Source organism: Crinia signifera, chromosome 2 (assembly GCF_055691185.1).
Source record: "Crinia signifera chromosome 2, ASM5569118v1, whole genome shotgun sequence".
Taxonomy (NCBI): Eukaryota; Metazoa; Chordata; class Amphibia; order Anura; family Myobatrachidae; genus Crinia; species Crinia signifera.
The window spans coordinates 324,686,921-324,710,986 of record NC_139218.1 but is presented as its reverse complement, the minus strand read 5'-3'; the positions used below and the strand labels follow the sequence as shown (position 1 = coordinate 324,710,986).

The 24,066-nt window shown below is 47.8% G+C and overlaps 1 protein-coding gene across 1 annotated transcript; it reads left to right on the top strand.

Annotated features, from left to right (window-relative positions):
* The first annotated feature begins 1,225 nt into the window (after positions 1 to 1,225).
* On the top strand, positions 1,226 to 23,643 carry LOC146059103 (retinol dehydrogenase 7-like). The gene is made up of 5 exons (XM_083171225.1): positions 1,226 to 1,435; positions 15,233 to 15,556; positions 16,795 to 17,053; positions 19,680 to 19,840; positions 23,353 to 23,643. Exons 2-5 carry the CDS (start codon positions 15,244 to 15,246, stop codon positions 23,556 to 23,558), a joined length of 939 nt encoding a protein of 312 aa, XP_083027351.1. The 5' UTR covers positions 1,226 to 1,435; positions 15,233 to 15,243; the 3' UTR covers positions 23,559 to 23,643.
* Positions 23,644 to 24,066: the final 423 nt, after the last annotated feature.

Here is a 24,066-nt window from a genome sequence, read left to right as displayed (position 1 = left end):
GCAGTCTAGTATATTTATTCAGCAGCACATTCTTATACATAGTATTGTATAAGCCTGGAGTAGCTTTTAATGCAAGGCTGGGTGCAGGCTTGAGTGCTGGTCACTTCACCTGATGTGCTTTTACCATTAGCTAGTTTTAGGGGTGTGGCTAATTAATGTTATTTACAAGGGTTGATTAATAGAAAAGGGTGCCTGAGTGCAGTCTCCATGCAGACCACCTTCTCTCCCACACGGGCCAGGTGAGGCAATGCATGTGCAATCAGGGGTCAATTCACTCAGGGCCATCTTAACAGCATTATGGGCCTCTGGGCAAAACACTGTAGTCATTATTTCCTGGTGACTTTTTTTTTTTTATAAAGCCATAGTTGCCTACCTGACCCTCTCCTTCAGGGAGAAAATGCTCTGTTCCTGGGCTTCCCTGTTAATGTATGATTACCATCACCTGCGGGGAGCTAGGGAATTGATAAGGAAGGTGTTTCACCACAGGTGATGGCAATCATAGGTTACCAGGGAACAGGACCGGCGCCACAACTAGGTAGCTTTAGGCATTTGCCTAAAGCAGTGGTAGCCAACCCTAGCCCTCGAGAGCTACCAACAGTTCACATTTTCCAGACAACCTAGCTGCTGCACAGCTGCACTCATTAATCACTGACACATTTTAAAAGATACACAGATGGATAATTAGCTCACTTGTGATTCTGTGAGGAGACCTGCAAAACATGCACTGTTGGTAGCTCTCGAGGACTAGGGTTGGCTACCCCAGGCCTAAAGCTTCAAAAGGGATACAATGGAGAGTGATAAACAGCCAGCCAATCCATTCATAATTTCCATGTCATAGACTGTTTGAAAATTGTAAGACAGGAGCTGATTGGTTGGTTGTTTATCTCTCTCCATTTTATCACTTTTGAAGCTTAGTGCATCTGGCCCAGAGTGAGGGAGAGACCTGAGAGGTAAAGTTGTTTGTGAAAGAGAAGGGGGAGGTCTTGTTAAGGGCAAGTGTGCCCAATGTCCCCAAGGAGTCACATCATATGCTGTGCAAGAACTCCCTGCTCCCTCCAAGTCACGGCTCCAAGCTCCTGTGAGAGGCAGACCCCAGCTTTTAGCTCATGGTTTTGTGTCTCAGCTCCGACCTCTAAGCTTCAGGCTCCACGAGAGGCAGACTCCAGGTTTCATCTCCGGGATCCTGCCTCTCAGCTCCTGGCCCAGAGATGAATCAGACCCCCCCGGCTCTTGCAAGAGGCAGTAGACCCCCAGCTCCACAGAACCCATCTCCCGCAAGGCAGCAGTGCCCGGCTCCCATGAGAGGCAGAAGCAGGGATCTCGCCTCCCATTGCAGGTCATAGGTGCAGCCGCGGTGTCCCCTACCAGATGACTCCCAGTAATGTTCTGCTGCGGCAACAGCTTGCTGGCGGCGGCACCAATGGATATTAGAGAGGTGGGTGCGCTGTGGCTGAGGCCCTTTTTGACAGGAGTGGGTGGCCCTACAGGGGTGGAAGGCTTTGGGGCCCTAGCATTTTGGGGCCCCTAGGTAACTGCCCTTCAAGCCCATAAGTCAAGATGGCCCTGAAATTACTAAAGGTTCTTAAAATGTAAAGAAGTCATGTTGCCAATAGCAACAGATCAGATTCTGCCTATCATTTTCTAGGATGCAATAGAGACATGATAGACAGAATCTGATTGGTAGCTATGGGCAATGGTTCTGAAAAAATGGGTCGACAATGTCTAGGTTGACAGTCACTAGGTCGACCACTATTGGTCGACAGTGACTAGATCACTACCTAAGAATGGTCAACATACCTTACAGATGGAGCGTACCTCTTCCTTGCAGGGGCTGGCGGTAGATTTGTCAGCTGTATGAACAGCATCTATTCAGGGAGACAGAGGGGCAGGGGACATGACCAGCACATCACAGAGCGCTGGGCATGCCCCCACAGTGGCGAAAACAGGGCAAGGCTATGCCCCAAGGAGTCCTGATTTCAGGCTCAACGAAGTTGGGAAGTACTGTATGCACCCTGTGTACTGCACAAATTGCACCCAGTATAGATCTGCCACTAGTTATTTAAGACTATGGTTCAGGGCTAAAGTCTCTTTCCATGAAGTAAATAGAAGCGAACGGCGACTAGCCGGGAGAGACCGTAAACGATAAGGCTGTGCTCCCTAAGGCCATGAAGTGCTCCCATTGTCTAGCTGTTATCAGGATAGGGGCAGGGGGGTAGCAGGAACAGTATAGGGGGGGAGGGAAAGAGAGAAGCAGGTAGTAGGCGCCTCCCCTGGGAGTAGACCCATATTTAAGGACAGGACAGGTATGGGGGGAGGATCAGAGAGAGCAAGAGGGCACACCGGAAGGATTGATACTCTCCAGCATTTTTGAATAAAAAAAAAAAAAAAAAAAAAAAGAAGCTATGGACCGTCCTAAGAGATCCAGAGGAGTGCCAGCGAGATTCAAGGGACCGGAGCAGCAGCCAAAGAGAGCAAGGAGGGCTCCACCAGCAGGAGTGCGGAGATCGGCACCAGGAGCTGTGGAAGGAGCCAGCCTAGAGGAGGAAATAAATGGGAGACAGGACTCAGGCAGCGTGCAGCAGCGGCGACGGGGAGAAGCAGCAGCAGCAGCCGGGGCACATACACAGAGTCGGGTAGGAGCATCCCCAGGGCCGCACTCACAGCCAGAGTGTGACCCATCCCCTCCTTACCCGACTCCCAGCTACAGCGGGCACGGAGCGATGTGTCCCCCCCGCACTCCACTCCCCCCTGATCCTGCTACAGAGGACGCCCGGCTCCCACTGGAATCACAGGGACAGCACCCTGCACCAGACCCCCGCTACTGCCCAGCGCCGACCAGCCACTCTCAGGACTCGGCGACTGACCCCCAGGAGGAGGCAGCGCCATGCAGCGGTGGCCAGCGCTCAGCAACATCCCCCCCGCCGGCCAGCCATTATCCCCAGCCGGCGTCCGCCCCCCCCGGCAGGTCAATAAATCATTCCCCCGAGCTGTTCACCCCATGGGTGAGTACACAGCCGGGGATTACACACCATCAGGGCACCCAACATGGCGTCCGTGCTTCGGGATCTGGAGCACAATCATCACCCTCCCCCCAGCTGCATGGTCACAACCACGTTACCCAATCAGCAGCCAGGCACTCGGGAGGGGGCGGGGGAGGGAGCAATCAAGTTACTGTGTGCTCAGAGCCTGCCCCTCCCACTGCTTTTCAGCCACTCTCCGGCAGGTCACAATATCAGCAACCAGCAGCACAGTCAGCTGCTCCCCCTAGTGGCCAAACAGCAGCATTGCAGGTCCCCCACATAATGCAGAGCAGTTTCTCTCAAATGGACCAAGGGGGGTTGCAGCAACCACCCGCAAGCACACAACCAATCTCAAACCCAGGTCACCTAGGCAGGCTAGCCGCATTAGGTCAGCCCGCACACAACCCTCCCTACCACCCTGGCCACCCCTCCACAGGATGGCCCAGGCAGGGAGCCCCTTCGCAGGCAGCGCCTTACGCTCCCTACCAATTCGGGGTGTTTGGTCAATACACCCAGTCGGGCCACACGCCGCAGCACGCAAACTACCCAGGGCTGCATTACCCAAAGCACCCACCCAGCCATATAACGTACGGGCCAACCAATAATGCATGGTCCTTCCCTGCTGAACCAGCACAAACAGGTGCAGGGCCACCCAGTAGCATGGCTGCAAATGCCTGGCCACAGACCACCCCCTCGCAATTCACACCCGTGCTCTCCATGCACCAAAATGCACCCATAGCACCAGCTCAATACGCAGGGCTTCAACCCCAAGGTCAGCAGGGGTTTGGGCACAGTCTTAGGCAGGTGGCCACTAACTCGGGGGCTTATCCCCCAATGCCAACCCAGTGGCACTACCCCCAACCCGGACAGCCTTGGCAAACAACAGCACCACCTTCCCAGCATCAAGAGACACAGCAATGTAATGGGCACTCACAGCAAGAGGAAACTACAACCATAAATTGCCCACCCCAAGGTCAGCCAAGCAATACAAGGGATAGCAACACCACTCCAGCAAGCTCAAGCAGGATACCTGCCGGCGAACAAGGGACAGTAAGTATCACCACGCCAGCAAGTGCAAACCTTATACCAGAGGCAGCCGCAACAAGCACTTCCCCGGAGAATGCACAAGACAGCGCAGGAGCGGCCGAGAGCAGCGGTGAGTCAAATGCAGGGTCATCAGACTCTGATTCCGATACAGGAGACATTGATAGTGAGGCAGAGGCAGCCAACCCAGGACAGGCCAAACTCTTTAAAATGCTTAGAAAGATGAGGAAGAGGGAAAAGGACAGCAGGAAGAAGAGTAAGAAAACTAAGGCCAAAAAATCAGAGAAGAAGGAATCTCTTACATGTGCCTCCACAATTATTGATAGTGGGGTGCGTAGCGCAGTGTCAAAGGACATAAAAACTGGGAAGTACGTGGACATTTTCGCCATGACAAAGGAAACGAAGAAAGCATATGAGCTGGCAGCTAACAAGGGGCCAGCAGCCGAAGCCGCGTACAAGACGTACAACAGGTGGCTAAGTGGGATGTACAAATTTGCAGCATGTTATCTAAAAACCAGGCCTGGGGAGAACATGAATGTGCTGATATATATGAACATGATACATGACATGGTGGAGAACAGCAAGGCAAACACATGGAGGGCTTATGATGAAGCCTTCCGCAAGAAGCACAGTGGCCGGAAGGTGCTTACATTGGGAGAGAAGGATGTAGAGATCTGGCTGCATGTCACACAACCCAAGGAAGAGGAACCGCCCAGTGCACAGGGAAATTGGACAGGGAGGCCTAGTTTTCAGGGGAAAACAAGTGGCAAATGCTTTGCGTACAACCGCACCCAGTGCACAAGAGGCCAGCAATGCAGGTTCATGCACGCATGCACTCAATGTGGGAAAGCTCACCCAGCGAAGGAATGCAGTGGAAGGGCAGGTGGTTTCCGTGAGCCAAAGTCAGAAGGAGATCAGCGGTTTAAGTAAGGCCATTACTCCAGTGAAATTGGAAGGCATGCTAAAATGGCTGGGATGGTATGACAATAAGGAGGACGCAGAGTTTTTAAAAATGGGTTTCAGAGATGGGTTTAAACTGCCCATTGAAGGGGAAGTCCTAGGTGCAGTAAAGGCAAAAAATTTAAAGTCCGCCAGCGAATTCCCGCACATAGTGAGAGAGAAGGTCCGCAAGGAGTTGGAAGCTGGGCGCATAGCAGGACCCTTCCCAGAACCACCGTTTCAGCAGTTAACAGTGTCCCCCATAGGAGTGGTACCAAAAAAGGCACCCGGAAAATTCAGACTCATCCAACACATGTCATACCCAGCAGGAAGATCAGTGAATGACGCCTTGGAAAAGCAGCAGTGCAGCGTGGATTACCAGTCGTTTGAAGACGCACTCAGAATAGTGCGCAGCTGCGGGGCAGGGGCCCAATTGGGGAAGATAGATATCGAATCCGCTTTTAGGCTCCTCCCCCTTCACCCCCATAGTCACCGATTCATGGGCCTAAAATTCGAAGGTAATTATTATGTTGACCTATGCTTACCCATGGGCTGCGCCATTTCATGCGCTTTCTTCGAAAAATTTAGCACGTTTCTGCACTGGTGTGTCGAGACGGGAACAGGGTGCAAGACAATTGCGCACTATCTGGACGATTTTCTAATGGTCGGCCAGGCGAACACCAACACATGCGAGCAACTGATAAAATCCACGCAGGCACTTTTCCACACTTTTGGGGTTCCCATAGCGACAGAAAAGACAGAGGGACCTACGAACAAACTGTCATATCTGGGAATAGAAATCGATACCACCGACAGGCTGTGTAGGTTACCAGAGGACAAGGTTGCTGGCATTAGGAGGCAGATTGGGGAGCATGCCAGAGCAAAGAGGATTACCCTAAAACATCTCCAATCATTGCTTGGGTCACTGAATTTTGCATGCAGGGTTATCCCAATGGGCAAAATCTTCTGCCGTAAACTGGAAAGGGCCACAGCAGGGGTAAAAAAGCTGCACCATCTGATTAAGCTGACTACAGAAATCAGAGAAGACATGTTGATGTGGGAGACATTTCTAAGTGAATTCAATGGTATTCGCATCTGTCCAGCACCACCTGTGTCGAACAAGAGGCTGCAGCTGTACACCGATGCAGCAGGGTCTTGTGGTTTTGGAGTATATCTAGAGGGAGAATGGTGCACATCGCAGTGGCCGCAGAGCTGGGACAAAGCAGGACTGACCAAGAACATGCTGCTGCTAGAGCTGTTCCCGATCATAGTAGCGGTGGAGTTGTGGGGTAACAGGTTAGCCAACAAAGAAATAACCTTCTGGTGCGACAACCTGGGGGTGGTTCAGGCGGTCAACAAGCAGTGCCTCCTCCCCACCAGCGATCAATCTGATCAGGCATTTGGTATTGGGTTGCCTGCGGCACAATATTAACTTTCGCGCCAGGCATGTTCCGGGAGTGGATAATATTATTGCTGATGCCCTCTCAAGGGGAAAGTGGGAAGCCTTTAGGGAAGCGGCACCACATGCACAGCGGCAAGGGCTAACATGTCCACCTCATTTATGGCAGATTGTAAAAGGGATGTGAACAAGCTGGTGAATGACTCGTTATCAAGTTCAGTCCAGGAGCAGAGAAGAGCGTGCAGAGTGTAAAATGCAGGTTCTAGAGTTATAGGGCGAGGGAAGGTCACGGCGAGGTGGCGGGCTACGGTTCTAGGAACCTAGCGTTGGCGGAAGTACTGCGGGCCAGCCAAAGTTTGGCGCCAGGAAACGGAGGCACCCCAGAAGAGGGGGTGCAAGATCCAAGGCCTGGCGTCGAGGGGGGCAATTGGGGGGCCCCGGGCGGTTACAGGTTTCAGTTGCGAGATGGGGCCCCCCTCCCCGGGCGGCTTGATTCAGTTACGTTGGAGGGCTGGTGAACCGCAGTGCTATCTTTGCCACCTAAGCGAGTATGATTATATTTGTAATCTTATTAATAAATGTGACCTTTAATTCGCCAAAAATAAATGTCTCAGTTTGATTATTCCAGGTGAAGGGAGGGGGGGTTCTAAGGGTGGGTTGCTTAGTCTGTTACGGTAACAAGAATGGCGGGAGCATCAGACGCTCAGAGGTTTAATGCTTATCTGTCTTTCTATTCCTCTTTGTTGTTGCTATTTGTTTTTCTGTAATTTGGCTAAAAAGTATGGATAAACCTTATGGGGCAGCAGTTTACATGTTGGGTGCATCAGATGTGTCACTGGGGTTGGTGTCACCCTGTGTAGTGACTCAAGATGTCACCCACCCCCATCCTGCCATCAGGCACTGCAGCACATTACAGAGGTCTGCTTTTATAGGGATAGCTGCCCTTTGCTTTACTAATCGCATATGTTAGTACATAAGCATACCTTCAAACTTTGCTGTGGCAGGAGGAAGGACGCTCACGTGTGCCACAAGCATACCTCACAACATGACCCTCTCCAGGAGGGACACAATGCTCTGTTTCTGGACTACCCTCTGAATGAATAACTGCCATCACCTGTGTCAAAAAACACATTTCTTATCAATACCCTGTCAGCACAGGTGATGGCGATCATACATTCAGAGGAAAGTCCAGAAACAGAGCATTGTGTATCTCCTGGAGAGGATCATGTTGGAAGGTATGCACAAGCTATGCTCATGCGAGGCCACGCCCCCTATTTTTGCCGCTGTGGGGCATAAATAGATGCTGTGCACATGGCCACAGTGTCTATTTACGGGCAACATAGGGGACTCCAAATTGTACCCTCCCCCAGTCGCAGGACACTGCTGGCCCTGGGTAGGATGTGAGAGTGTTGGCAAAAAATCAGGACAGTTGGGAGCAGGGCCGGCGCCACCACTAGGCAGCTCTATGCATTTGCCTAGGGCGCCGGCACCTGGAGGGCGGCAGTTCGCCCCTCACCCCCAGCATGTGCATATAGCTGTCGGCGTCCCTGCAGTGCTGGAGCGGGCAGGTGCTGGAGCGGGCAGGGGTGTCCGTGCCGCGGGGGTACCTGCGGCGCTTTCACTGGCGGCGGCGGAGGGGTCCCTGCAGTGAATAGAGAATAACTAGCGCTATGCGGCGGCGCGGGAAGCGCTTCTGGGTTTGAAAACACTTGCCGCATGCTGATTGGCTGAGATTCAGCCAATCAGCGTGCGGCAAGTGTTTTCAAAATCAGAAGCGCTTCCCGCGCCACCGCATAGTGCTAGTTATTCTCTATTCACTGCAGGGACCCCGCCGCCGACAGCAGCTTTATACACAGTGACAGCGCCGCAGGTACCCTCGCAGCACGGACACTCCTGCCCGCTCCAGCACTGCAGGGACACCGACGCCGCCAGTTTTATAATACAGGTACCACCCCCCGGGCACCGGGGCGCCCCCACCCCGACTCGCCTGGGGCGCTCCGGTGCCTTGCACCAGCCCTGGTTGGGAGGTATGCATATGCAATCAGTAAATATATACATACATACATACATACATACATACATACCAAAATCTAGTTTAATCAGTGGCAGCTCTTACCCTTGATGTGTCCCCCCCCCCCCCCCCCTCTCTTCTTCCGCCGCTGTTCTCCCTGTTGCCGGTCCCCTGCATGGGGCCAGCGCATGCGCAGTAACGTCATACATACATCGCATTCGCTTTTCAGCAGCCCCAGAGGCTTAATCAGGTTCCCGGGTCCGGCGCATGCGCAGTATGGCCCGTGGTACTATGCATGCGCAGAACCCATTTTTGGGGTTGCCCCGCATTTGCGCATAGAGGGGCATCCCGGAAGTTCGGAACACCTCCCAATGGCAGTCCTGCCTTGAGTGACTGGCAGGTCGAACTTCCAATAGGAAGTCACTGCCAGTCACATTGAAGCCAGAGCAGTGTCACAGACTGCATCTGGCTTCATAGGCAGAGAACAGTGGCAGAATTTACCTGGAGGGAGCTGCAGCCCTGCAGCCCATAGGTAAAAACCACCACTGAGTTTAATTGTAAAGTGTTGACTATATATTATATGGTCACCTATAAAATTTATGTCTGTCTGCCTGCCTCCCCATGGCATTTTTGTGATGCTAACACATAATACCCCCAGTACTGCCATCTACACACATAATTCCCCATGTAGATATATATATATATATATATATATATATATATATATTGGCCTGCAGTGCCATATACATAATGCCCACCCGTAGTGCTATATACATAATGTCCACCATAGTACCAATTACGTAATGCCCCCAGTAGTGCCACTTACGCAGTGCCCCCATAGTGCAATATTCATACTGCCCAGCCATAGTGTAATATAGAATGTCCACTCGTAGTGCCATATATGTACTGCCCCCGTAGTGCCATATACGTAAGGCCCCCCTGTAGTGCCATATACATACTGCCCCCCGTAGTGCCATATGCGTACTGCCCCCCCTTTCCCCCCATTGTGCCATATATGTAATGCTCCCCTGTAGTGCCATACATGGAATGCCCCCCGTAGTGCCATATACATACTGCCCCCTGGTATAATTAACCAAGTCTGGTGGACCGCGAGAATATTATAAATATGTATACTGGGTTGTAGCCCTATAGATTGATGAAACAGTTTTATGCCAGTTGTCTCTGTGGCATTCGCAAACTTGGAGGTTTATTGTATGAGTTACCTCTGTTTTAAAGTAATATTTGGGTACCACCTAGTGGTTTGACATGTTCATTGCAGACAAAAAAGTAGAGAACTGCAAAGAAAGAAAGGGGGGTTGAAAAAAAAGGGAAAAAATTGCTCTGTAGATAATATATCCCTGCAAGCTGATACACGGTAAATGCTTCTACTTGCTGTGTGTGGATTGGCTTTCCCAGTCCCAGCAATTGAGCGGGTTGATCCGTGTTAATGTTGCAGATAGGGTTATGGAAATCAGTGCGATCTGTGCATGGTTCCCTCCAGAGCATAACCAGCCCCAGGCTCAAAGAGCCGGTCCTGGTTACATAAAATCACGAGGCAAACCGAGTAGGGGTCCCCCGGATTTTATAAAACCAGCCCCAGGCTCAAGAGCCGTTCCTGGTTCCAAAAATATGGGGGACAAAATGAGTAGGGGTCCCCCATATTTCAAGAACCAGCACTGGGCCCAACCAGTCAGCAGGGTAATGCCACAGCCGGGGCAGCGGGCATCAGGCTGATAAATGTGTAAAAGTAGAAGAAACTATTGTCTATTGTTGTGGAACTACAAGTCCCAGCAAGCCTGCACCACATGCAGGGACTTAGAGAACCACAAGTCCCAGCATGCAGGGCATTAAAGGTCCCACTGGGACTTGTAGTTCCAAAGCAGTACAAATAGTTAAATAAATACACACACACACCAGAAAAATAAAACTTTATTACATATGGAGCCCATTCATACAGATACTTACCTATGTTTATAATAGTTCGGTCCCCTTGTCCAGTAGAATCCATGTGGGGTTCCTGTGAAAAGAAAACATACTCACCAGCCAGTTTCAGTGCTTCTCCGGTACCCCTAGAATGCTGTACACACAAGCCTGTCTTGTGTTTACATATGTGGCTCCACCCACAGACCGGGAGTTAGCACGCCCTCCAGCCAATCATGTTTGGAGAAATCCTGATGGGCGAACAGGATTGGCTGGTGGACGGGCCTAACTCCCGGTCTGTGGGCAGAGACACAGATGTAAACACAACACGGGCTTGTGTCTACAGCGTTCCAGGGGTCCCGGAGAAGCACCAAAGCCAGCTGGTTTTTTTCTTTCAACAGGAACCCCACATGGATTCTAAAAAAAATTCATTTAAAAAATTGCCTGTCGACCAATAATGGTTAACCGATTGACTGTCAACCTATCGATTGGATACCAAAAAAGTAGCAAGAACGAAGGAAAGCTCTGTACACACGGAGCAATTTGAGCGCTAAGCAATATTGGCTTAATATTGCTCAGCAATGGTCCAGAAATGGTCGCTGATAAAAACGAGACACTCTGCCTGCTGCACATACTTTTTGTACTGTCTTTTGATCGCATTGCATGCACATGGCAAAAAGCACCGGGTAATCGGTACGTGTATGGGCACCTTAAGAGCTGGCTGTGGGAGCGTGCTAGAGATTTATCACCCACAACACACAAAAAACACAGGCTATATGGTGAATCAAAGTATCAAATATGTGTAATTTATGAAAATAAAATTTCAATTATATTGGTTCCATTATTGGCTGGAATTGCCTCTGAACCTTGGATCCGGGCTGAGAGGAATATCTATACATGCACAATTGCAAATATAAATAATTATGTGCAGGGGACAGCAGAAGTTTGCCTGTCAGCATTTGCTTTACTAATCAGCAATTAAATTTACTATATTACCAAACTTTAGCACTAACTTTAGCACTCTCTCTCTCTCTCATCCCCGAATTGCGGGATGCACTCTTGCAATGTCAGGATAACATGGGCGCATAACTGCTTTAACAGGGAAAGCAGAAGAGTGTCTATCCTCTATTTTCTCACTATATCGTATTATTAATCTTTTTGATATTAAGCAAATGACTGTACTGTATGTAATGAAATATTGATACAAAAGAGACACAACACAGGAAGTATCCAAAATAATTCTGACTGGTAGGAAAAAGGAAAAACTGTTACAAATGAAACAAATGAATAATATAGAATTGACTAAACTGCAGTGTGAATTTAAACTTGTTTGACTGGACTCTATTGCTTTAGGAAATGTGAAAATATATCTGCAATTTATATGCCATATGAGGCACCATAATTATTTATATGTGCATGAGATGGGGAATCTCAGCCCGGATTCAAGGTTCAGAGGCAATATTAGTGAACTAATATAATTTAAAAGTAATTTTCATAAATTACGCATATTTAATACATTTTTAAATGAACATACAGTAGTTGAGATTTGCACAGAACCATCACAGTTGCATGAGTGGATGGCAGTCTGACATTTATCTAGTACTGATATTGTTATCTTTCTGTTTTTTCATGAGTATTTTTTGTCCATTATTTGAATTTTTTTTAAAAATACGATTAAAAGTTAAATTTTAGAGCACATTACTTGCACGGAAGTGGTACATCTGTCAGAACAGACTTATGCTGGGTACACACCAGGACGACTAGGGCCCGATCCCCTCAATCTAGATCCAATTCCGACCAATTGGATGTAGATTGTGTGCTGATTGGGCCCTTTTCTGTCCTGGTGTGAACCAATACCGATCCGATGCGCGGTCATGCGGGTCGGTCGGTCGTTATTGAGATCCTACCTGCTGCAGGTAGGATCTCAATGACGACCATACAGCCGGGTGCGGGAGAAAAACTCATGTTGACCTAATGACTGTCGACCTAAAACCATGTCGACCTTGGCCCATGTCGACCTTAAGTCATGTCGACCTTGAGCCATGTCGACCTTTAACCCTGTCAACCTTGGGGACAGTCGACCTTCCGGGTAGACCTAATGACTGTCGACCTAAGTCTGGTCTGACAGATGGCCGTTTCCCACTTAAACACACCCAAGAACCCTAAAATTACCAACAATAATACCGTGTTCTCACTGCGAGTGAGAACTACACGGCTTTTACCCGGCATTAAAATGCCGGGGACTGCAGGGATGGACCCCCGTTCTCACTGCAAGGCAAATTCCCAGGTGAAGAAGTTCTATCAGGGAATTTGCCTTTCAACACTAGTTTTTATGCAGCGTGTCTGAATACCCGGATCTCAAACATGGGTAAAAAGATGGGTTTTACCCGTGTATGAGATCCGGGTATGCGACCCGTTCACACTGCAAAAAAACCTGTGTTAAAAGGCAAATTTCCGGGTCGACATGCTAGACCCGTGAATATGCCTGCAGTGAGAACGGGGTATAAGGTGCCCCAAAAAGACTTCTTTTCTCCTTGCACACATAGGCAGCTAGAGGGGACCAGGAACGCAGCGGTGCAGGCAGCGGAGGGGGGTGCATCGCGGCAGCCCCCCTCCTCAAGAGAGGTAAGAGCCGCCGCTGCAGACAATTAATAGAATTCTGGGATATATAGGGAGCTAAGAATAGGACACTGTCACTAGGTCTACATACATTAGTTCAACCACTGAAGGTGGAAAGGGCTTAGGTTGACACCTGAAATAGGTCAGCGTGACTAAGGTCAACAGGGTTGGAAGGCCGACACAAGCATTAGGTCGACAATTGGAAGGTCGACAGTCAAAAGGTTTAGTTTTTCACGGTTTTGTTTAGCCGACTTGTGCCGACAACTGGAATTTCTTACCCTACCTTCAACTATGGCATAGTGGAAGAATATAATAGTGTGCCAAGCACAGTGAGGCACCATGCCCAAAGTATGGTGAGTGCAGCGGGCCATGCGAGAATACATGGTACAATTAGAAGGGGTCCATATCGACTTTGTCGACATTCAGGACAAAAAAAGCTTGAAAAATTAATGTTGACTTTTTGACTGTCGACCTGAAGCTTGTTTCGACCTTCCAACTCCGTCGACCTTAGCCATGTCAACCTATTTCAAATGTCAACCTAAGCCCTTTTGACCTAATGTATGTCGACCTTCATTGAGTCCACTCTATGACCCATACCCCCATAAGGAGCATATCTTATTGTTTTGGAAAATGAAAAAGTAAAATAGCAAAGCAGAAGCAATTCTATATAATGATAATAAATTCCCACCACACAAACCACACTTTGCATTGATGTTATGAATAATGGTCCCAATACAATGTCATCCTCAACTGGAAAATAAAATGCATTTAGGGGGGGATGCTCTAACATCCGCGCCCCCTTACCGCTGCACATCGCCTACATAATTATCGCATATGCGCTAACATATGTGATAATTATGGCAAAGGACAGCTCTTGCGTTAAGAGCTGTCCTTTGCGGTGAGAGACAGCGGGTCCCACCCGGCGGCTCCCCCCTCCCTCACTTACCCGGCGCTGCTGCTGCTGTGCCAGGCTCTCCTCCTCCCTGCACCCGCGGGAGGATCATAGTGCATGGAGGAGGAGGTCACAGGTCCAGGCAGCACAGCACTGTGCTGCCCGGACACAGGTGAGGGGGTCGATGTGGGAGCCGATGCGGGGGCCGATGAGGGGTGACAGGGGGGCGGAAAAAGCCCTCTGTTAGGGCGAAACGCGTTAGAGGAAGCCCAGCAAGTGTCTCCCTGACTTCCAGCACACCTGACCTGTACCTCTCAGCGCTCACCAAAGGTACACAGGAGAGAGCATCCCAAACTGAGCAGACGCCTACCAACCGAAGGGAGTAACAGCAAGCGCCAGCGGAGAACTCCAGGGTGAGAGCCGGCAGTCGGCTGCGCCGGTGAGAGAGACGCCAGCTACTGCTTATTCAAACAGGCTCGGGCAAGGTGGGTCGAGCAGTGACCAGCCGTAACATCCAGGGTCCAGCGCCCCACTCACCCACACCAACCGGAGGGACACTCCAGCTGTGACTCACTCCAAGTCCATCGAGCTCACAAAAGCGCAGGTGAGAGAAGCGCTAAATTTGCGCATACAGAATCTATCACTCCATCTAATACCCTAAACAGGGTTACCTTGTTTTTGGATTGCTGCTATATATCCTGCTGCTATATATTCAACTAATTGAAAAATATTATCCAGAGACACTAACTGTAATACCCACAGCTACAATATCTGAGGTTATATTTGCATTTGACCATATAAGTCAGCAGGTCGTGGATGCTGGACTGGGAGCACTTTAAGTCTTAAAGAAATATACACGCATTTAATCCCAATATTTTATTATTCCATTTTTTTTATTATATATGTATTCAAAGTGATGTCAATATTTGTTTTATGTATGTTTTTTTCCTAGGTGGCCACCTGGAATATATTGTATATTTTATATCTTTATAATAAATGTGATATACCATTGATTAATTCTAATTTATTTGTGTGAGTGTATTCATCCATGGTGCAATAATTAATTGGATAATAGCGCAGTAACTCTAATCTTTTTTGGCTCTATATTTGTTTTATCAATACATCAGTGCATGAGACTAAATCTCTTTGTGCACAGATGTAAGATAATTCTATGCACACACACACACTTGTGCATAAAAGAGAACTGCAGCTGAGTTATACTTTTACCTATATAAAAAAAAATTTTTATAAATTTTTATTTATAAAAAAACTATATTTCTTATACATCAGATAGCGCCTAAATTAACACTATTTTATAGTGGCTGTTTCTTTTTGTATATTTACCATACCAATTTATATTTTTTGTATCCATATTTTCAATGCTGCAGGAATCTTCATCATGTGGCTCCCTGTGCTGTTGGTACTGTCTGTCATCCTCCTGTACAGATGGTACAGGCAGAGTCAGATACTGGAGAACCTCACCGATAAATATGTCTTCATCACCGGCTGTGACACGGGATTTGGGAACCTGCTGGCGAAGCAGCTGGACAGACGTGGAATGAGGGTTCTGGCTGCCTGTCTGACTGAGACTGGAGCTGAGAACCTGAAGAAGGAGACCTCCAGTAGGATGCAAACAGTAATACTGGATGTTACTGACAGTCAGAGTGTAAGCTCTGCTGCAGAGTGGGTGAAGGATATTGTTCAAGATAGAGGTCAGTTTTATGATACTCAAAGATGTGTTTTTTTATTTTTCAAAAATGTTGAAATGTTTGGTACTTTAACATCTGTTTTCTGATTGGCTTAGGTGTGGGTACCCATGACTACTATCTTTATATCATGGCTGCTGCCATGGTCTCTTTAAATCGCTGGAAGCATTATGGGGGCGATTCAGATCCACCCGGTGTGGGCTGAATTTGCTACACCGGCCAACTCTTGGGGTTTGCGCATGTGCAAACCCCCAAAGCAAATGCCGTTGGACACTCGCCGGGAGGGTTTACACAATAGTGTGCAGGAAGGGGGCAGGCATTGGGTGTAGGGGAACGCCCAGTGTTTTATGGGCACGCCCATAGAAATGCTGGGCGTACCCATGCACACACAGGAATGCCCATGTCTGCTTGAGGCGGACGGCTGATGTCACACGACGTCAGTGCCGGCCCAAATTCAGCAGGAAGCGTGCGCTAGAAATGTCAGTCCAAGATGACTTTTCTTTACGAACAGTGGAAAAACCATTTGGTTGTGAACGACCATTGAATGATTTCTCCTCCTTGCGCTTGCATGCTAGTGAAGGGATGCGGGCAGCAGGGGGGCGGACGTTCGCATATAAGTGGCCTAGCGAGCAGGTCTGATTCAAGACCTAAATCTGCACATGACTGGATTGGAATGTCTCCTATATACAGGGAAATATTAGGAAATAGGGGGGTTTTACTGCATCTTACCTTCGTACATCATGCCCTAAGAATGGGAAATGTGATCTTCTTACTTTAAAAAAAATACAGATTGAAGGGTTTAGTTTAGGTAGTTTTTCATGAAAAATGCTCCGTAGCCCTCTAGTACATTCAGGTGTTAAGACACCCTTTTTCACATTATTTTTGTAAAAAATTATGTTCGTAAATGGGCCCCTAAATCAGGGGCATTTTAAGATGGGAGTAGGCCCATGTGCAGCCTCCTCTATCCAGGTCAGCTCCTCTCTGCCGGCAGCGCAATAAAGAGAGCACTAGATGGCTCAGACTCCAATGTACGTATCTGGCAATTGATTTTCTGCACATGTGCAAAAAGCTGGGGAAATTGCCACATTGCCAGCAATGATGCTGTTTGTGCAGGACTCTAGAAGGTTACGTATTCGAGAAATGGTTGCGTTGTGGGCACCCAGAACTCTCTGCGCCCATTACAAATACGCAGGTGCATTGCATGTTTTCTGCAGGGTCTCTGATCCCTGCTATCTTTTCTACAGGTCTCTGGAGCCTGGTGAACAATGCGGGGATTGCTTTCCCGAGTGCTCCTAACGAATGGCTGAACAAAGAGGATTTTTTCAAAATTTTAAATGTGAATTTACTGGGACTAATAGATGTTACACTAAAGCTGCTGCCCCTGATCCGGAGAGCCCGGGGTAGAGTGGTCAACATCTCTAGCATTGCTGGGAGATTATCTATGTGTGGCGGAGGATACAGCATCTCCAAATATGGAGTGGAGTCATTCTCAGACAGTCTCCGGTAAGAAATGTTGGGGGTGTATGCGTATACAGTATATGTTATAACCAAATATAAAAGAATATCAAATAAAGATTGAGGGCGGGATGCAATAACGCAAAAATGTAGTAAAACTCCCGTTATCTATGTTTTTACTGCATTTTGGAATGCACTAAAACCCAATTGCCAGGTTACTGCGACGGGGGGTATTGCCAGCAAAAGCTGCCTATACCCCCATAGAAGCCTATGGGCTTCTTACTGCGACCAATGCCGCCTCGCATAGACTATTCCTGTTCTTCCCTGAGTCCGGGAAGCAAAGTGCTGTGCTGCCTTGACCAGTGACCTCCAAAAGTGCTGTGCTGCCTGGACCAGTGACCTCCAAAAGTGCTGTGCTGCCTGGACCAGTGACCTCCTGCTCCCTAGCCCCATACTGCAGGGAGTAGGAGAAGACAGAGTCCCTGGTCATGCAGCAGCAGCCAGTCAGGTAAGGGAGGAGCCGCCGGGGACCCGCTGCCATATCACCGGGTACATTGCAAAGGACAGCTCTTAATGCAAGGACTGTCCTTTGCAATAATTATCGCATATGTTAGTGCATATGCAATAATTATCTATGTGGTAGCCGGCGATGTGCTGCAGAGGGGCTGTGGATGATAGTGCATCTCGCCTTGAGGCACTTGGCAATATTACTGTGAAGATAGTTGTGTAGAGAAATAGTGCTATCCATATTACTATTTGCATTCATTTTCTATTTTCATTTTGTAGAATAGCAAACAAAGGAAAAACAAGAATTTGCTGGAAGTAGTCAACCGTGATATACCAATTTATTATCCTTTTTACAATAACAGTACCAGCAGGCCCGATTTAAGGTCTGCGGGGGCCCTGAACAACAAACTTGTTGGGGCCCCTATCAATAAATTAATATAAGTGACACACTGTGCCAGCTAGAGCCTAAACACTGTGCCGGGATTATGCACACTGTGACCACAGCGCATACTAGAAAGGGGTGGTGGCAGCAACAGCGCAGACCAGAGGCGGCAGCATCTCAGCCAACGGCAGCCCCTCTCCTACACTAAGGTAGGAGCTACCGCTGAATGAGCCATACAAAGGGGGTTATACATTCCCTCTTAGATGATCATACCTGGGGTCTGCTGCAACAATCTGCTGAATGGGTCATGGATCAGATGTGATAGAGCAGTCGTAAATAGAAACCATTTCAAGGCACCTATGGAAGAATTGGATTCTACTGTGAGATTGCAGGAAGTTATGGGTGGAGTCTGATCTGCTGGCTTTTATGCTTGCCACCATACTAGTTAGCAGTGGCAGATTCTATCTCGGGGGTTGCAGGACTGCAGCTACTTCCCAGTAAAACCTGCCACCCGTAGGGGCAGTGACTTCCCATATATATATATATATATATATATATATAATACGACCTGCTAAACACAGGCCACACACACACACACACACATACACCCTCCGCCTGGGACTTCTACTCTGGACTGCAATAGTAATTTGTCAACGATCATAATATTGACCTGAGAATGTCGCCATTTTTGGCATGTCAATATTGATCATGTCACCATTCATCCTGCTTACATTTATTAAATGCTGAAATAATGTTTCCTGTGGTCTAGCAGCATTACCCAACCCTCTGTGCCACAGTCTAAGAGCCCCTATACACTATGCAATTCTCCCCTTGGAGAAGTTGCATCCAATCCCCCTCGAGCGGCCCGTGATTGCATGAGATCCCCGTTCCCTACCGACGAGAGGGGATCCGACCCAGAGATCTTATGTGATGTATGATCTCTGGCTCCGATTTGATGTGCACCATTCCCCTTGTGTGAACAGGAAAAGGAATAGTCTATCTGAGTAAGGACCAGATGTATCTAGCTTCAAAAAGTGATAAAGTGGAGAGTGATATACAACCAACCAATCAGCTTCTGTCTGTCATTCTTCAAACTCTGCCTGTAACAGGGCAGTTAGGAGCTGGTTGTTTATCACTCTCTACTTTATAACTTTTTGAAGCTTTATACATCTGGCCCTTACTCAGACTATTCCTGCTCTTGATACTATTCCTGAAGCTTGATACATCTGGCCCTTACTCAGATAGACTATTCCTGTTCTTGATACTATTCCTGAAGCTTGATACATCTGGCCCTTACTCAGATAGACTATTTCTGCTCTTGATACTATTCCTGAAGCTTGATACATCTGGCCCTTACTCAGATAGACTATTCCTGTTCTTGATACTATTCCTGAAGCTTGATACATCTGGCCCTTACTCAGATAGACTATTTCTGCTCTTGATACTATTCCTGAAGCTTGATACATCTGGCCCTTACTCAGATAGACTATTTCTGCTCTTGATACTATTCGCTTGATACATCTGGCCCTTACTCAGATAGACTATTCCTGTTCTTGATACTATTCCTGAAGCTTGATACATCTGGCCCTTAAGTGATAAAAGTAAGCAAGACTCTTCAAGAAGATCAGCATTATTTTGTTACAGGAAGGTTAAAGTGTTTAAAGTAGTATTTACTCATTTCAGGGTATTACATTAATTACCATTACATTGGGAAATAAAAATGATGATAATATGGATAGAGGTCCCTGTTACAGCATTTTTTTCAAGTATTTCTGTATTTGACAGCCGTGAGATGGTCCAGTTTGGTGTGAAGGTCTGTATCGTGGAGCCCGGTTATTTCAAAACAGAAATGAGTAATTCAGACACAATTGAAGGAAAACTGAAAGAAGTTTGGGAGAAGGTCCCAGAAGATATTCTCAAAATATATGGGCAAAATTATGAAACCTGTAAGTGGTATTGACTGTATATACATGTACTGATTATGCTAATTTTTCTTGATTTCCCCCCCCAGGGCTGCTAAGACATCAAGCAGGCTCTGGTACAGGCTCCCCTTTTCCCCATGGGGGTGGGGCTAGGTTTGGACTGACACATAGGGGGTATATGTCATATTTACCTACCCTCCTGGAACAGCCTGGAGGGCAGGTAATTACCCTGCCACCCCAGCTTTTACCTGTAACCTCCCCTCAGCAGGGGAGTCCCAAGGGGACCAGATGACATGATGCATGCTACATTGCATCATCCAGGCCCCACCCCTGCAGTACAATACCTGTAATATGGTCATTGTGCAGCAGAGGCGTGGCCATGATGACATGATTGAGTGACACGCCCCCTGTACAGACTCCTAAAGTGAGAACATCACAATAAAATCCTTAGTGCAATCAAATGCCCCATTTAGGCTCTTAAATATATTTCACTCAACACTAATTTGCCCACGAATTAACTTAATTTCCCTGAAAATCATGCAGAAATAGCAGGATCTTTGGATCCTGTGCACATAGCTTTCTATAAAATGTGCTCTCCCAGCAAAACTGAAATGATAAATAGTCACGTTAATTAAGCTGTTATAGCTGAGAGGAGCAGCTAATTATTAGCAGAGCTTGTAGATGTTTACAGGTGTCAGCAGACCTGTATATGGATGTTACTCACCTGAAGATCTTTGAATCAGGAACAATGATTTATAAACCAACATGAGAGAGCAAGGTTAAGCAGGATAACAGCAGGGATGTACAGGTATATGCAGATCATACCTGCCTACTGTTACGGATCCTTAGAGTGTGCTTCTTGTGAGAAGCCGCTCCCTGCTTAATCATCAGCACTATCCGCTTGTATGGACTGCAGCCGGCTGGAGGCAGGTGCCCTCCTCTCCACTTCCTCAGCAGCCTGACCAGCAACAGCCCACTTGCTCCACACAGATGGGAGCTGCTGCCTCCAAGCAATCTCCATTATGGAGAAAACTCTCCCACCATGGAATATGCAATATGGTTCACTGACCATCAATGATTTCAAACCGATTTCTGCCGTGATTTTGGATATGTATTTTTAACAAAAAATGTGATAAAAAAAGCTAAAAATAACATAATTTGCATCTTTTATTCTGCTCCTATTCTTCTTAACCTCAATAACAATTATTACCAGTCACTTACACTCTGGTGTCCTTATTACTGGGGTGTCAGCGTTGTTGGTAATGCTGTGGTGTCCTCTGTGTAGGGGTGCCATCGGGTCTATAGAGAGGGGGTGCCAACAGGTGGATGGTGGTGTCCTCAGTGGGGCTGCCATATTCCATGTGTCTGTTACGCCCTATTAAAGGAATCACTTTTTGGCTGAGAGAAATTACAGATAGCTCTCTTGGCCAATCAGCGGTCACCCCATTGATTTCAATGGGACATTTTAAAATTGGACCCTCAAGGCAAAACTGTGAGATCTGATAGCAGGATCTCAAGGTTGGCCTTGGATAGAGATCCAGTGTAGACAAGAAGATCCGAGCTGTGGTATCAAATCCTGGAAGATCTGCCAGGTTTGGATTTCATAAAATCTGAACTGATTATTTCTAGTTATGCACTGCATGGGCTGGCCTGCCTTGCTGACTTGACATGGCAGCCAATAAGCTGTCCAGCCCCCCCCCCCCCCCGCAGCTCACATTCATATACATTTAGCAGATTAGTATATGTGCTGGGATGGATGGCTGGGCTTGTCCATATTCTTCTTCTGCTGCACTACACTGCTGTTGATGACTCAACAGGCTCAAGCTGGTCATACATCTGAAAGATTGATCTTAAGATTGATTGCGCTCATGATTTTGTCCAATTTCCCTTCAATTCCCCGGCAATCCTTGGTGGTTTCTGGACACACAATGTGCACACAATCTGCATATAATCCAATTTACAATCAATTGAGATTGTATGATTTGGGTACAATATCTTTCTGATGTATGGCCACCTTTTAGTTGTCGGTCAGCACTCAGCAGCCGCAAACTGCCCACTCCTCTCTATCTTCATAGGCAGACAAAGCGGATTCAGTATTGAATCCCGGCAGTCGGGATCCCGGCGTTCAGAATCCCGACGCCGGAATCCCGACAGCCGAAATGCCGACAAGGGGGGGACGTGGATCGCCCCCCCTTGCGGGCTCGCTGCGCTCGCCACGCAGCGGGCCCGGTGCCTCGCTACGCTCGGCACGCTATTTTATTCTCCCTCCAGGGGTGTCGTGGACACCCCAGGAGGGAGAAAGTGTCGGCATTTCGGCGGTCGGGATTCTGAACGCCGGGATCCCGACCGCCGGGATCTTAACTGCATCCTGACAAAGCAACTATTCACATCTTGCATTGCCTATGTGGGCATGTAGTCATCCTTTCAGGGACTAATCCATGAATCTGTCTACTCATTTTAGCTGCTCAGACCTTTAGCACAAAGCCACACTACCAGTAATACATTATATAGTAATACTTGCCAAAAACACCCAGGGTGAGACTTAATAGGAAGAGTCGGAGATTCAAAAAGTGAGAGATTTGGTAAGAAATCTCCAGGTTTTTTTTAAAGCGGCAACCATTTAAACTGCAAAACCAGTTTGATTTTGAAGTGTAAATGATTGCCGCTTTAAAAAAAAACTGGAGATTTCTTCCCAAATCCCTCACTTTCTGAATATCTCATCCTATTAAATCTCACCCCCAGTGTCTATGAACCTTTTGAGTATGTGTAGCAATTTTACCAGTTTCATATTTGATACATACAGATGTAGCCGGCCACATTTTTGCAGGGGCTTCTATTGCCAGCGGCTGGCTATCGCCAGAGCGTGTGCGCACGAGACGCTCACGTGCCCCGTGGCAACAGAGCTTGGCGGGAGTACCCGCTGCCTCCCCCGCCACCCCGAGCCCCCTCCCAAACTGGGCAGCGTCTCTATGAAGCAGAGACAGGCAGGGAGACGCTGCCCAGCCACCGCGATACTGGAATGCAAGTGCGTGTGAGACGCACGCACATCCCAGTCCCTATTGCTGGCGCTCGCCAGTGAAAGGGATCTAGTGGACGCCGGCCAAGGATGGCAGCGGCTCCATCTGTAAGTGTTACTTCTCTGCATTTGAATATAGCAGAAACTACATGTTTGTTACAGTAATGTATAATGTGTCTTTTTTTTTTTTAATGCCGCAACATGTTTTGTTTATATTTTCCCACTTGTTGCCCTGGGTGCTGTCACATTAATGTTGTAAGCAATTAAATGGTTCTGAAGAGCGCCTAGAGATTTTCTGCCTTCTTTCTACAAATAGAGGAGTAATAATTTGATGGAGAGTAATGGGCCCCATACATCAGCAATCACAATTTATGGATTTCCAGCGAGCAGGTGTGAATTACACCGTAGTACAGACCAACACCATTATTTGATAAACTCCAGCACTTGACATTAGCTACATCTTTTTGATTTGCTATTCTGATTTTGCATGTATTTAATTTTTTTCACTCTACTTACACAGATTGCAAGAAGGTTCTTTATGGCCTTTCAAAGACCAACCCGAATATTCACCTGGTCACAGACTGTATAGAACATGCTCTGACTGCTGTCTACCCACAGACGCGCTACTCTGCTGGCTGGGATGCCAAGCTCCTCTTCCTGCCACTTTCATACTGTCCAACTGCATTGGGAGATTTGATACTTCGTAAAACATTAGCACCCAAATAAGATATTAAAGGGGGGCCTTAATAAAAACTGAGAGAGACCCTATATGCAAGTTTTGTTCACTGTAAACACATTTTGGGCTTCTGTGTTCTACAGTATGTCCTGCAATTTAGATGTCTGAAATACATTTTTTCATGGAAGTAATTTATCATGAGAGGTGTTTGTTTTACTCAGGGCCTAATTCATATAGAGCCTAATTCTAAAGGCCCCCATACAGTGAGGTGATTTGGTTGCAACCAATCCGCGCGTTAAATCGGACCAAATCGTCCCTCCCTGACATGCAGGCCTGGCGGTGAGGCGGGTGGGAAGCAGGGACGCATGCGATCAATCACAACGGATCGCATGCGTCCCTGTTGCCGGGAAGGTCCCGGCAACTCGCAGGCTGTTGGGTGTCCTTACACTGTTGTGAGACATCGCAGGCAGTGTATAGGCACCTTAAGTTAGGCACACTGACGATGTCAGCAGTTAATATGGGTACACACTGGAGAACATTCAATGGGGCAGATTTATT

Excerpts from the sequence above, each read along its gene's own strand:
- LOC146059103 (XM_083171225.1), top strand. The coding sequence starts at position 15,244 with ATGTGGCTCCCTGTGCTGTTGGTACTGTCTGTCATCCTCCTGTACAGA. Across the intron at positions 15,557-16,794 it reads GGATATTGTTCAAGATAGAG|GTCTCTGGAGCCTGGTGAAC; the intron begins GTCAGTTTTATG and ends TCTTTTCTACAG. Across the intron at positions 19,841-23,352 it reads TGGGCAAAATTATGAAACCT|ATTGCAAGAAGGTTCTTTAT; the intron begins GTAAGTGGTATT and ends CTACTTACACAG.